The sequence below is a fragment of the Cyphomyrmex costatus genome, unplaced genomic scaffold (genome assembly GCF_001594065.2).
Source record: "Cyphomyrmex costatus isolate MS0001 unplaced genomic scaffold, Ccosl1.0 scaffold193, whole genome shotgun sequence".
Classification (NCBI taxonomy): Eukaryota; Metazoa; Arthropoda; class Insecta; order Hymenoptera; family Formicidae; genus Cyphomyrmex; species Cyphomyrmex costatus.
Genome location: NW_017275965.1, coordinates 1,205,699 through 1,220,124, shown reverse-complemented (window position 1 = coordinate 1,220,124; position 14,426 = coordinate 1,205,699). Strand labels below are relative to the sequence as shown.

Below are 14,426 nucleotides of genomic sequence, written 5' to 3'. Positions count from 1 at the left end.
TTATATATAATATATATATATATATATAAAATTTATAGTTTCACATAAGGTTAAGTAAATATAGAATTATAAAATAGTTGTTAAGTATTGTATACAAGTTTTTATGTTATGTAAATTAAAATAAAAGAATTATTTATGTACAGTATTATAATTAATAATAAAGTTATAATTCATATTTACTCTTCTTCCTCCACATATTATTCAATAATAAAATATATTCAAAAATTAAAATTTTTGCTGTTTGAAGCTTGATATAAAATTAAAATTTTAAAAGTTCTTAAAAATTCTAATTAAAGAAATTTTTAATATTCTTATTTTATAAATCCTTACCATTTTTGGAGAGAGTTTTAGTTAATGTTTATTATATTTTTCTAATGTTACATAATGTTTTGAGAATTTATATTTTCGCAGTTTACAAAATCGATTAACAATAAGGTTATCAGCTTCTTTACCGACGGTCAAAAAAATATTAAATAAAAATAAATTTAAGTAAATAATCTCAAAAATAATTATTGGCAAAACATAATATCTATTATGATATAATTAATAATTACTAAGTATCGTTAACGCATACTTTATAATATTTTTAAAATTACAAAAAAATATATTATTTATAAATAATAATACATATAAGCCAACAATCATAATGTATGAATATTTAAACACAACACGTACTGTCGGCTGTATATAACATCTCTAAAATCTAAAATTACAGTGCAACTTCACACTTCGCTGAAATATCCAGGTTCAACACTAACAAAGTATCAATGCCATAGAAAGGTGGCGTTTTTGCTATTTCTGTAATTCCGAATCAGCTGATAACATATGACACGAATGTCCAAAGGACAATCGCTATTCGCGAATGTACATATATGACTCCAAGTGAGAATTCTGACCATTCCAATCTCTTCTGTGTCATGAGCGGTGCATCTGGCAGGACGCGTGTCCTTCGACAAACAGTTTTTTAATTATTTTGTTTTCCTTATGTCGGATGATTAATTATTTCACACAAAAATACGTGTAATCGGTATAGCACAACTGATATAGACGCGATATTTGACAAGTTTTAAACAATTTAATAAAATGACCAGCCAAAAGACAGTACCGAACGGTGTAAAGTTCCTTATTGGTGGGACATCTGGGTTTGTGTGTTTTTTAAAATGTTTATTTTGAACATGTGATATCTAGGAATAAATAGGCATGAGACACTCTTAGAAATATGCGTACATTGTTTAATAATTATAAGAGAATTTTGTAATCAGTAAACTGGAGTTCAGAGGTTGAGATAAAATTTTATCAAAATTACTTCTTACGAATTACATAACTGACATTGTCAGTAAATTAAAGACAGAAGAAAACAATTGAATTTAAATTTTTCATGATGATGCAATCTGTTTATACTTATGTATATATGTATCTTATTAGCATACTATAAATAGAGTTGCAACCCTGGATAAATTGATATAGTTGAAATTCCCTTATAATCAATAGCGCCATTAAAATCTTAATTTTTAATAATTTAAGAAAATTGTACAAAAAATAACATTTATATTATATATTAATCTTTACATATTATTTCAATTATTTTATAAACTAACTGATTTTATTTAATTCTTAGAAAATGTAGTTTAATCTTGTTTAAATTTATACAATAATAAAATCTTATCAAAATATATTCTGATTAGCTTTTACTAAATCTTATATATATTATAAAGTTTAATTGCTTATATGAGAGAAGTTATAAATTCATCACAATTGCATGCAATGTGCTAAAACAATATAATCTGTGATAGTTACACGAAAACATTAATTAGCTTGCTGAGTGCCAAAGCAGATTTATTGTATTAATTGTAAGAGAAATTTATTGTTAAGTTTGTTGGAAAATTAAAATGAGAGAGAGAGTGAGAAAGCTGTCTGATAAATTATCAGTTAAAGATTATCCGATAAATTTGGAGTTTATATTTTTATTTAAGAAATAAATTCAGTAAAGGATATATATATATATTTAATTGCAGTATGGCAGCAACATGTTTTGTACAACCATTGGATTTAATAAAAAATCGTATGCAATTAAGTGGCACAAAAACATCAACGTTAAGTGTTACATCATCAATTCTGAAAAATGAAGGTGTTTTAGCATTATACTCAGGTTTATCTGCTGGTTTAATGCGACAAGCCACTTATACCACTACTAGACTTGGTATATATACTTGGCTTATGGAAGTGTCATCGTAAGTTAACTTTGTATTTATAAGATTTTACAATTATATAAGAATTGAAGTAAATTTATATCAAGTATATTTGCCTTATTTTTAGAAAAGACGCACAACCAAGTTTCATTGTAAAAGCTGTACTTGGTATGGCGGCTGGATGTGTTGGAGCATTTGTAGGTACACCCGCTGAAGTAGCTTTAATCAGGATGACAGCAGACGGAAGATTACCTATTAGTAAATTTATATTTTTTTTCTATATAATAAGATTATTACTTTGTATATATTCTAGTTTAATATACATCTCAAATATATATTATAGAACTTAAACATTTATTATATTTTTTAATGCAGCCGATAGACGCAATTACAAAAATGTGTTCAATGCATTATTCCGTATAATTAGAGAGGAAGGTCTCTTTACGTTATGGCGTGGCGCCATTCCTACTATGGGAAGAGCTATGGTTGTAAATGCAGCACAATTGGCATCATACTCTCAGGCAAAACAAGCATTGCTAGATACAGGTTTGTAGATACATTCCATTGTTATTAGATCTTTTAAAATTGTATAAATATACTATAATGGTTACATTTGTTTTATATTGTATGTTTTTCTTTCAAAATAGGATATTTTGAGGAAAATATAGTATTACATTTTACGAGCTCTATGATTTCTGGTTTAGTCACCACTGCTGCGTCTATGCCTGTAGATATAGCTAAAACAAGGTATTATGCGATCAATTCATGACTTTGTTTAAAATTCAATTGACATTCTTAATATGTGATTCGTGTTTAACAATTTTTTTTTACAGAATCCAAAACATGAAAACAATAAATGGCAAACCAGAATTCACAGGCGCAATTGATGTTCTGACCAAAGTTATAAGGAACGAAGGATTGTTTGCATTATGGAAAGGGTTCTTCCCATATTATGCACGTCTAGGGCCTCACACAGTCTTAACATTCATTTTCCTTGAGCAAATGACTGCTGCTTATAAAACATATTTGGCATAATAATTGCAATTGTATGCGATTGCAAAAAGTTATCAATGATTTAAGATTTCAAAATCTTGTTTCCTTTTTTTAATTTGCTTTAATTTGCAATGTTTTTGTGTATTTTTAAAAGCATTATTTTAATAATAAATCTATTTTCTAGCATATGTTATAACATGTATTCTAGCATATGTGAAATATATTACGCACACAATTGCAATATCATTTTGTATAAATATATATATAGAATTGATAATTTGTTACATGTAATAAAGATTTTTATAGCAGCTTTTATAAAATTGATTGATACTAAAATTATTAATTTCTGAAAAATATAATATCCTCATTGATTAAAAAATGGTACAAATATAAATTAATTTCCATCTCAATGTAAGTATAGTTTATGCATTTTAAGTTTTCTGCCATAAAAAATTTATATATATGCAATGTATTAAGATATTTTGCTATTGTTTTGTAGAGAGAGAAAGATATATATTATATTCTGTGAATATGTACGAATACAAAGTTCGTCTGGTACGAACTTATAGTCTTGTATGGGCATGCCATTTGATTCAGCCATTTAGTTGTTATTTTAAATGTTATTTTACATAAAATTTGTTTTAATAGATCTATATTTTGGATATTCAAATTATATCTTATATGTATAATGAGAGCCGCTGTTGTTGCAGATGTAATTAAACAAGTGTATTTAAAGTAATGTGTGTTTAATTGTATTAAATATTAACACAAAATAATTATAAATATCAATAATATCGTACAATAACATTGTATCAATAATATTGTACTAAAATAACACAAATTTAGTAATAAAAATTATATTTTGAATATAAGAGTTTACTATAACGTTTTATTTCTAAGTAAAATAAAACAGACAAACTATTTTACCAATAAGACCTCGGGAATTAAAAATAAGACATTTAATATAACTATTAAAATATACAATTAATACAATTATTATTTATTAATAATTATTATAAATAACAATTATACATGTCTTACGTAATTATACAATTATTTATTTATAATTATTATAAATAACAATTATACATTTCTTACGTAATTATATGTTTCTTTATTAGAGCACGAGAATAACTATAAGTTTCCGGAAATTACCGCGTGATCAAAATTTATACAAATTCAAAATGAAATTTACGAGCTTTATTGTACTTTGAAATTAATTTATTTATTACATTGTATAAATTTTGGTAAAATCGATGATAATTATTGGTAAAACGGTAATATAATAGTGCAATAAAAGAGTGTCATAAAATCGACACTGAAGCTCAAGGACGTTTCAATCAAACTTAATTCACATGTACATATATAAATGCAGCAAATATATATGTGATGGTCAAATAGTAATTTTAAAAATGTCGGATATAATTTCTAATATCAATCCCCCGTCATATTGCAGCTGCTTGCAGTGTGCAAATAGATGACGAAAGCATGTATATACATACCTATACCAATTAACAAGTAGAGTAATATATACATGCGACACTTTTGGCGGCAAAGAATAATAGTCTCGCTTATCATGGCATACAAATATCTAGAAATGAAATTTATTTTATCGTGTAAATTATTACGAATTGACATTTAACGCAATATAATTGCGATGAATTAAACACTGTTAATACATCTGTATCTCGAAATGGAGTTATATATATGATGTAGTTTTATGCTTTTGAGGTTATAAACACTTAGTTGTCATACATTTTCTTATATATTTATATTTGTATATATATATATTTATAGCATGTTTATATGTATATAATTTTTTATGGTTGACCCCAGTTGACTCTCGTACGAAGATCAATTCAACCAGGTATTTATTAATAATTAAATGTATGTATCAATTAAATATAACTAGAGCTAAAAATATAACTTTAATTTTCTTGTTATACATATTAATCTTTCATAGTAAGAGAAAAAATGCAACAAGCTAATTAAAATTTAAAAAGTTCTGAAGAAATTCTAATTTTACATAATTAAACAATTTTTTGTGAATTTTTTTATTTCAGTTATTACATCTGTTATATTATCAATCAAGAAATTTATATATGGCTAAATTAGTATAATTATGCCAAAGAAAAAAAGAGATCATGATTGGGGAGAAAATGGTTTTGAAGATTGGGTGAGTATATTATATATATACCATATATGTAATATTAAATTATTAATTTTTATTATTAATTTATCTATTGATTGAATTATTTTTTAATGAGGGTAATTTTTTAAAAATTACTTAGGGTGGTTATATGGCTGCGAAGAAAGCTAAATTGGAGGAACAGTTTCGCGATACAGCCAGTAAAGAGTTTAAACAATCATCGAAACTATTTGAAGGAATTGCAATATTTGTTAATGGTTATACAAATCCTACGTCGGATGAGCTGAGACGTCTAATGATGATGCATGGAGGAATATATCATCATTATATGCGTCCTAAAATCACAACTCACATTATAGCATCTAATCTGCCATATTCCAAAATAGTATTATATAGAAAGAGCCAGAATCCAATTCCTATCTGCAAACCACAATGGATCATCGATAGCATAGCAGCAGAAAAGATTTTAAATTTTCAAAATTATTTACTTTATTCTAATAGTACTAATTTACAGCCTCAGCTAGCATATACATTAGATAATGCTAGTTCAATTATACATAACAGGCAGGATATCGAGAAGCCTGAAACTTCATCGAATACTATTTGCAGCAGAACTAATATAAATAATAGAAATACAGCAAAACACGATATGCTTAATGATGTATTGAAAACAGACTCAAACAACTGTTGTCAATCCTCGAATACAAAAATAAGTGCGCAGTCTACAAGGGATGCTGAATTTCTGTCAACGTTTTACAGTAACTCGAGGTTGCATTATATTTCTACCATGGGAACTATGTTTAAAGATTATGTGAACGAATTAAGAGATAAAAGCGACGGAGTATTTTCCGGTCTTGAGCGTTTAATAAAATTAAAGAGTACCAAGAATGCTTCAGCTTCAGTTACTTGCGAATCAGAATCTGAAGATGAGACAATTGCTTTTACAGATAAAGTTACAAGTAAAGTGAACCACAAGAAAAAATCTGTTATAATGCATATTGATATGGATTGTTTTTTTGTATCGGTTGGAATAAAAAATAGACCGGAATTGCGAGGTGTACCGGTAGCGGTAACGCATGCAAAAGGCAACACATTTTCTGCAAATTACGACGGCAAGGAAGAGTTTGGATCAATGTCGGAAGTAGCTTCGTGTTCGTACGCAGCGAGAAAGGCTGGCGTGAAGAATGGCATGTTTCTGGGAGAGGCATTAAAACTGTGTCCAAACTTGAAAACAATTCAGTATGATTTCGAAGGTTACAAAGAAGTTTCGTACATACTGTATGACACAGTGGCATCCTATACTTTAGATATTGAAGCAGTAAGCTGTGATGAAATGTATGTTGATTGCATAAAAATTCTTGAAGCATCTGGACTTTCACCTTTAGAGTTTGCTACTATAATTAGAAATGAAATAAAACAGAAAACAGATTGCCCGGTATCCACGGGATTTGGTAATAACAAGTTACAAGCGAGATTGGCGACGCGAAAAGCTAAACCCGATAATCAGTTTTATCTCAATGATCAGAATGCAGAGACATATATTCAAACTTTTAATATAAGAGATTTACCAGGTACTTTTGAACGATTAATTTATTTACATTATTTTGTATATATAATAAAATATACTAATAAAATATTATATTAAAAAAAATTTGTTAATCGAATATATTGAATTTATATATTCTGTAATAAGTATAAACACCTAGCTTTAATATTTTTTCAATTATTTTATTATCTTTATTAAAATTAAAATTTAATTTAATTTGTCTTTATTTGTAGGAGTTGGTGGAACAACAACGTACAAGTTACACAAAATGAATGTGCATCTATGTGAAGATTTACAGAAAATCTCGTTGGGAGTGTTACAAAAAGAATTTGGTAAAAAGATGGGAGAGCAGTTGTACAAGATGTGCCGTGGACTAGACGATACAAAGCTGAATCTGGAATATGTTAGAAAATCTATATCGGCTGAAGTTAATTATGGCATAAGATTTCAGAATAATGGCGATGCTATCGATTTTTTGAGTGAATTGTCTGTGGAAGTATGTAATCGATTGACAGCAGCTCGTGCTAAAGGTAGATGCATCACTCTAAAATTGATGGTCAGAGCTGAGGAAGCACCGAAAGAAACCGCAAAGTTTATGGGTCACGGTCTTTGCAATTATGTAACAAAATCGAAAAATCTTATAGCAGCTGTTGACGATATCAGTATCATAAAAAAGTGAGTTTTTACTATCAACCTTGTATGTATTTTATGCTTTTTTATATGTATTTTGCGAAATTAAATAAGTATATGTATGATCTAGGGAAGTTATAAATATTTGGAACCAGTTGCATTTAATACCCGAAGATATGAGAGGAATTGGAATACAAATATCCAGATTAGAAATATGCAAGACTAAGCAAACTAAAAATAATTTAATCAATTTTTTTAATAAAACGAAAAAATTACAAACGTGTGATAAAATATTAGGAGATGATAACAAAGATTATGTCTCAAACGAGAAATCTGAACCGAATTGCTCTAAAGTGTCTTCAACAGAATTATCATTAACAGTAAAAAAAATATGTGATACAGAAATTAGTAATTTGCCGTTAAATTCAGTAAAATCTTCTGAATCAACCGATGTAACAATTCCAGTCGAACCGTCGATAGTAACTAAATCAAAGAATAAAAAGTTAAACAATCCTAAGATAAATGAAAATATTAAAATGAAGGATTTATTTGAAAAGTCCAATAAAAAAGCGATACAGAAACAAACGTCACAAGAGAATTTTTTTAAACAAGTAAAACCAAATAGCGGAAGATCATCGAAATATGAGATACCGCGAATACAAGATATCGATATGTCCGTATTAATCGAATTGCCTGCAGATATAAGAAATGAGATATTTGATGAATACAAAAGAAATAAGAAACAAGTTAGTATGAATACCGCGGATACGGATCGAGTAAATAAAGTTCTGCATGACGAAGAAACTTCAAATGTACAGAATTGTTCGCAAGTCGATCCGAATGTTTTATCAGTTTTAATGAAAAACGATGTGCATCCTGATGTGCAACGCGACATGCAGATGTACTGTGATATGAAAAAAGAAATGAACAGAGTAAATTCGAAAGAAATAAATAAAAAAAGCGATAGTGAAGGATTGAAAGAAACGAATGCTTTTTCAAGGATAAGTGATAACAATAGAGATAAAGAAATTGCAATACTTAATGTAAATAGCACTTGTATAGATAAAGATAAACGTGTACTACAAAAGAATGCAATGCATGCAAAGGATCAACTGTATGAAAAAGATGCTGTCAAAACAACATCTACATTGTATCAAATCAATCATGTTGATAGTTTATACAATAATGTTACGATGGATAAAGCCGATACCTTTATTTTACAGAATTTAAGTATTTTACATAACAATGAGAACGTAGATAAACATCAGGAAATGTTGATTAATCTTGTGAATCATCTCTTCACCCTTCCATTACAACAGGTACCACATAAATTATTTTATTAAGACAAATTATTAAATAGGAACTGAGTTCTAGCATTCTATTTTTGAGATCTGGTGCACATAACTGTCGCAATTCCAATCAATATTAAATGTATTGTATAAAATTATTTCTTAACAATATAAATCGTTTACCTGTTATTGCCATAATATTGACATATTAGATGCATCAGAGATACCTATTTTTTCCCTATACGTGTATATTTATCAGATTTTACAAAAAATGGTGAATCTATTTGTAAAGTGTGATATCTTTTATCTGTGAATATTTAATGCATTGGTGTTCAGATCCTTCGATCTGTGTAAAATTAACAGTTGTAAAATATATGTAAATGTCATGAACATGACCATCATGCCGAACATACATGATAACTGTGACATTGGCACAGTAACGAGTAAAGTTGTGGAAGATACAAGTCTGATGATAAAAAAAATTGTATTAGCAATATTTCATGATAATTATTAGCTTATCACAGTACGTTGCGTGGCATAATTTTATATTTCAGTATTTTCAGTTTCAAATTTATCCTTATTATAGATTTGAAACATGAGAAAACTTTGAGAAAACTTAATTCTAGTTTCAATACAAACATGATATTAACATACTTCATACGTAAATATTGAAATAAATATTAATAAAAAACAATTTAACTTTTTTCATATACTATATTAAATAATTAAAGAGGACAGGAAAAGAATTTGAATAAATTTAGCAGAATTTGAAATTTTCTATTATAATAAATTATTATCAAAAAATTTGAGCATATAATGTACTCGAGACTTTTTTTCAATCTTTAACATAAAATCAAGTAAAATCCTCTTCTCTTTTTCGATAGACATAGTTTGAAATGAATTTGTTGTCTTTTTTTCCTCTTATTTTGTCTTTACATAATATTTCTATCAAATAATATATATTCGGATTATTTGAACAATTATATATATTATGTAAAGATATTTTTTGGCCTCAACTAAAGTAAATATGACATTTTAATAGGTAAAATTGCAAATACAAACATGGGTTGCTAAATCTAATGTCGTGAATGAAGTAGACTTCCTGTCACTAGCGGCGTTTCTTAGTATGCTTCCAGAAAAGAAACGTATTGAAGATTTACACGTCTTGTTGAAAACCATGTACAGGTAATCTATCTTTGAAATATTTCTTATAATTCTTTTTTATCTCGCTTTTCACTTCGTAACAAATGGATAATAAATAATACAACGATGCAGATTTTAAGAAACAGATATCGCTTTACTCGCTCATGATCGATAAATAAAAATATTCGGCATATGATACATTAAACATACTTATATATCTATCTGTTTTTTTAGATGTACAACGAAAACTGGGAACTGCATTTGGCATAAAACATATAGAAGAACCATCAAACATGTTCAACGTTATATGCAGATCGAATATAACAATAATATAATGGTACCGTTGATCAGATGTAATGATCCGAGATGTAATAACGATAATTGAATTCCGAAATCTCGCAAATTTAATAAATTAAATTTTTACTAATGAGTGTGTAATATAAGAAATCTATTTACAAGCAAATGTGATATCTTTAATTTCAATTGAACGCAATATCGTTCTTTGTCTAGAGAAGCTAGTAATACACGACTCATTTAATGTATGCCTTTGGAAAAGTTTGCTCGGTCTTGTATAAATTAGTAAGAAGTCGTCAACCTCGAATTCGTGTATTTCATTTGTAATATTTATATATATATATTTATATATATATATATTTTTTTAAATATACTTTTTCGCTTTGTAATCGTTACGCGCGCAGGGATGGTGAAAAAATAGAAAGGGGTCAGATGAGCGTTTACTACTCCCATTCGGTTGTTCCCGGTGGTTTAGACGTTAGGTCATATAAAACGCGTGAGATTCCGGGCACCGTGGATATTTCAGTTACCATCTTTTTCACCACCTGTAAAACACAATTAAAGTAAATTATACAACTATTCTGAATATATTAAACAATTAAGTGTATACGTGCATGCATGTATATATAATTATATATAGATATGAAAAATGCGAACTTACATGTATTGGCAAATCTTTGCCAGGAACGGCGGGTATGCCAGTCATGAAATCATTAGTACAGAACGGCCTAAGCACGACGGAACGTTGGCATGATAATGTTCGACATGCCGTGTCGCGATCAAAATGTATCGGTATTAAAACAATGGGCATCTGGCTAATGGCTCCCATACAACCATTAGAAGCCAACACTTGATTAGCTAAGTGGTCCGCCTGTCGTAAAGTCGCTATCACATTCGAAGTGAGATACGTAGGCGTGATATCTTGAATTGGATGATGAAGCTGCGGTCCAAAGATGTAGCACACACGATTTACATTGTGACACACACGTGGAATTAGTTTTGCAAGGAACAACATATCCTCCCACTCTACACCTTCGGATACAGTTTCCTCACACGATAAACCTACTGCATAGCTGTAACTTCTTCGATCACCCTATAAAAATAAAAATCGAAAATATCTCAATACCTGACAAAATTAAAAATCAAATATTTCGATATTAATGGCTCTTGTGTGATACAGTTTTCAAATACCTGAACTCCTACACTACGAATAGGCAAGAGAGTCGCCGCGATATGACGATGACTCGAAACTCTGCGGAGTTGCTGGCGTTCGATTTCGCTCGTCGCGCCTTCCACGCGATTTAATAACGCGTGTTTTTTCTGAAGCATCTGTTCGTATTCGGCCATTATTTTAACTATGACCTGGTATAATTACAATTCATATTAACGGTCCATTGAAAAGACAATGTTGAAATTTCAATTTGTTTATTTTACATTTGTAATACCTGTGTTTCGGAAAAGTCCTTCTCTATGTAAGGTTCATCTGCGCAAAGGATTCGTACTGCAAGTCCAGGACCTGGAAACGGATGACGCGCCACAAGCGCCGCCGGTAATCCGAGATCACATCCTAACTGTCTTACCTCGTCTTTATGGAAATCTCTCAATGGTTCAACTACATATCCTTGTGTTCGTAGTACTCTTACAAGTTCGCTGTCGTTATGATGCGTCTTTATAGTATCCGCTTTACCTAGACGGATAAAATAATTCATTTTTTGTAACACAAGAATATCGGAATTTGTAAAGAATTTAAAAAATAGAAATTCACATACCACTGATTAAATTGCTTGCACTTTCTATCAAATCGGGCCTGAGAGTGCCTTGCCCAAGGAAAATGTCCTCTGGCTTCAATCCCATTTCTGTCATTGCCTCGTTTGCGACTCTTATAAAAACATCACCTATAATTTTTCGCTTTTCTTCTGGATTAGTAGTCTCGCATAACATCTTGGTTAACCTGGTTCTTGGACTACTCGCTGTACCACATATTCCTTTATTATTCGTAATATTGGCGTTCATTACGGGTGCGACATTGTCCAATGGGACCGTCGTCGTTCCCTGCATGAAATAACGACCAGCATTTACTACTCTTAACGTGACACACAATTGGGCTAGACTTTGTTCCACGAATTGCGTTTCTCCTTTACGCATGAAGCCGTTATTAATGTGTAGAGCTATAACTTGCTCCTTACTTAAAGCTTTTTGTAACAAAGCTGCACACACTGTTGAGTCCACACCACCGCTCACTAATAACTAACAATTTACACAAATTTAAATGAAATACCCCTTTTATCATCTAAAATAATGCAACATTATTGATTCACATTTTGAGTTATATTTATTAATTACATACCAAAACTTTTTTGTCGCCTACAGTATTTCTGATATATTGGATACACTGTGCCTCCCGATCGCGAATTGTATAATTACCCGTAAGGCCAGCGATACCGAATAAAAAGTTATGTAGCATAGATTTTCCATTGGGCGTTAAATCCACTTCTGGATGAAATTGTACGCCATATAAATTCATTTTATCACTCGCTATACCTGCTATAAAGCTTGACGATCTGGCAGTAGTACGAAAGCAATCAGCCACCCTATCTATGCTATCTCCATGGCTTAATAGTACCATTTGCTCTTTATCCAAGCCCCTAATATAAATAATACATCATATTATTTTTTTTAATATTAAAAAATGTTTTTCATGAGATTTTTATAATTTACAGATAAATAGTACTATCTTAATCATTTAATATTTTCAACATAATTTTTACGTACTTAAATAACAAGCACTTGGTATCAACTTCAACAGGAAACTGGCCATCTTCTCGAATCTCTCGTCTGGTTACACTACCACCAAATTCTTTATTCATCATTTGCATTCCATAACAAATACCTAATACAGGAATTCCTATTCGGAAGATGTCAGCATCATATCTAGGAGCATCTTCCGCATATACTGAACTAGGACCACCAGAAATTATAATAGCTCTGAAAAGATTAAATTAATAATAAATTATAATTATAAAATTTAATTCAAATCAATCCTATTTGTATGATATTACATATATGAAATTATGATACTTAAATAATGATATTAAACATATGTATCTTACTTATATCCTTTTTCTTGAAGAGTAAATGCAGGTGTATCAAGTGCCAGAATTTCACTATGAACATTTAATTCACGAATCTTTCGGTCTATTACTTTTCCATATTGTGCACCTGCATCTAAAATAGCTACTCTTTCATCAACAATGTCCATGGCTGCTTCATCAGCACCATTATTTCTCTCAACGCGAAACAGTAATCCATCGGCACTTTTTTCCATTTCAATGTTACGTTTGTTAATGTTAATATTGTTGCTACGTTACTAATCTGTAATAATTTGAAAAGAATAACAGCATTAAGTAAAAGAACAATTATGAATTATAATAAAACTATGATTTAACATTATATTGCAATATAAGAAAGTAATACGATAAATCTATACATCATTTAATGTTTGATTTTATATTTTCTATTCAATAATATATGATATACTTAGATATATATAATTTTTTATCGATTAATTGTATTAAATAATAGATCAATTTTCTTTACTCTATGATCGTTGCACTAATAGTCTTTACGATTATGTAACTAAACTTGCTCAATATTATTTTTACTTCATATCTTTATCAGAGACATCGATAATAAAGTCCAAGCATTAATGACGTGAAAATATGAACAACAATAAAAACAACTAAATGAGATATATATTCCAACATACATTTTAGATATACGCAAAGTAGTGTTTCATATATTTCAAGCTAAATTCTATATTTTCATTAAATGCTATTAACTGTAATCAATATTTTTGATTATAGTAAAAAGTTTATAAAACATGCACAAAGAATGAATATTAATAACCTTTTTATATAAAATATCATTTCTTAATTATTTTTCAATATGCTTACATTTGATTAACAAATAAATTTCTTTTAAATCACCTCAGAAATTAATTCTATTCTTTGAAACAAATTTTTCTGTAATGTTAATATTATTATTGTATGCATATATTTTTCTACGTACATATCTGGAGACACGGTAGTGTCTCGTATATATTTTACACAATTCACGCACGCGCGCGCGCGCTTACACACACACACACACACACACACATACACACACACACACACACACACACAACACACACA

The 14,426-nt window shown here is 29.2% G+C and overlaps 3 protein-coding genes across 3 annotated transcripts in view; 2 read left to right on the top strand and 1 right to left on the bottom strand.

Annotated features, from left to right (window-relative positions):
• The first annotated feature begins 757 nt into the window (after positions 1 to 757).
• Positions 758 to 3,224, top strand: LOC108772745 (mitochondrial 2-oxoglutarate/malate carrier protein). Its single transcript, XM_018538349.1, has 6 exons — positions 758 to 1,142; positions 2,016 to 2,231; positions 2,317 to 2,447; positions 2,565 to 2,735; positions 2,837 to 2,936; positions 3,023 to 3,224. Exons 1-6 carry the CDS (start codon positions 1,084 to 1,086, stop codon positions 3,222 to 3,224), a joined length of 879 nt encoding a protein of 292 aa, XP_018393851.1. The 5' UTR covers positions 758 to 1,083.
• Positions 3,225 to 5,304: 2,080 nt separating this feature from the next.
• On the top strand, positions 5,305 to 10,334 carry Rev1 (Rev1 DNA directed polymerase). The gene is made up of 6 exons (XM_018538189.1): positions 5,305 to 5,358; positions 5,474 to 6,902; positions 7,111 to 7,552; positions 7,638 to 8,826; positions 9,839 to 9,981; positions 10,174 to 10,334. The coding sequence occupies exons 1-6, from the start codon at positions 5,305 to 5,307 to the stop codon at positions 10,322 to 10,324; spliced, it is 3,408 nt and encodes a 1,135-aa protein (XP_018393691.1). The 3' UTR covers positions 10,325 to 10,334.
• A 112-nt stretch (positions 10,335 to 10,446) lies between these two features.
• bur (GMP synthase burgundy) overlaps positions 10,447 to 14,426 on the bottom strand; it is a 4,792-nt gene continuing 812 nt past the window's right edge. The window contains exons 2-9 of the mRNA XM_018538300.1: positions 13,344 to 13,605; positions 13,006 to 13,218; positions 12,581 to 12,878; positions 12,003 to 12,480; positions 11,679 to 11,920; positions 11,425 to 11,595; positions 10,895 to 11,326; positions 10,447 to 10,778 (exon numbers count right to left, since the gene is read on the bottom strand). Coding sequence (XP_018393802.1) covers positions 10,677 to 10,778; positions 10,895 to 11,326; positions 11,425 to 11,595; positions 11,679 to 11,920; positions 12,003 to 12,480; positions 12,581 to 12,878; positions 13,006 to 13,218; positions 13,344 to 13,558 — 2,151 coding nt within the window. The 5' untranslated portion in view covers positions 13,559 to 13,605 and the 3' untranslated portion in view covers positions 10,447 to 10,676. The remainder of the gene's footprint in view (positions 10,779 to 10,894; positions 11,327 to 11,424; positions 11,596 to 11,678; positions 11,921 to 12,002; positions 12,481 to 12,580; positions 12,879 to 13,005; positions 13,219 to 13,343; positions 13,606 to 14,426) is intronic.

Excerpts from the sequence above, each read along its gene's own strand:
- LOC108772745 (XM_018538349.1), top strand. The coding sequence starts at position 1,084 with ATGACCAGCCAAAAGACAGTACCGAACGGTGTAAAGTTCCTTATTGGT. Across the intron at positions 2,232-2,316 it reads TGGCTTATGGAAGTGTCATC|AAAAGACGCACAACCAAGTT; the intron begins GTAAGTTAACTT and ends CCTTATTTTTAG. Across the intron at positions 2,736-2,836 it reads ACAAGCATTGCTAGATACAG|GATATTTTGAGGAAAATATA; the intron begins GTTTGTAGATAC and ends CTTTCAAAATAG.
- Rev1 (XM_018538189.1), top strand. The coding sequence starts at position 5,305 with ATGCCAAAGAAAAAAAGAGATCATGATTGGGGAGAAAATGGTTTTGAA. Across the intron at positions 6,903-7,110 it reads TAATATAAGAGATTTACCAG|GAGTTGGTGGAACAACAACG; the intron begins GTACTTTTGAAC and ends CTTTATTTGTAG. Across the intron at positions 7,553-7,637 it reads GATATCAGTATCATAAAAAA|GGAAGTTATAAATATTTGGA; the intron begins GTGAGTTTTTAC and ends TGTATGATCTAG.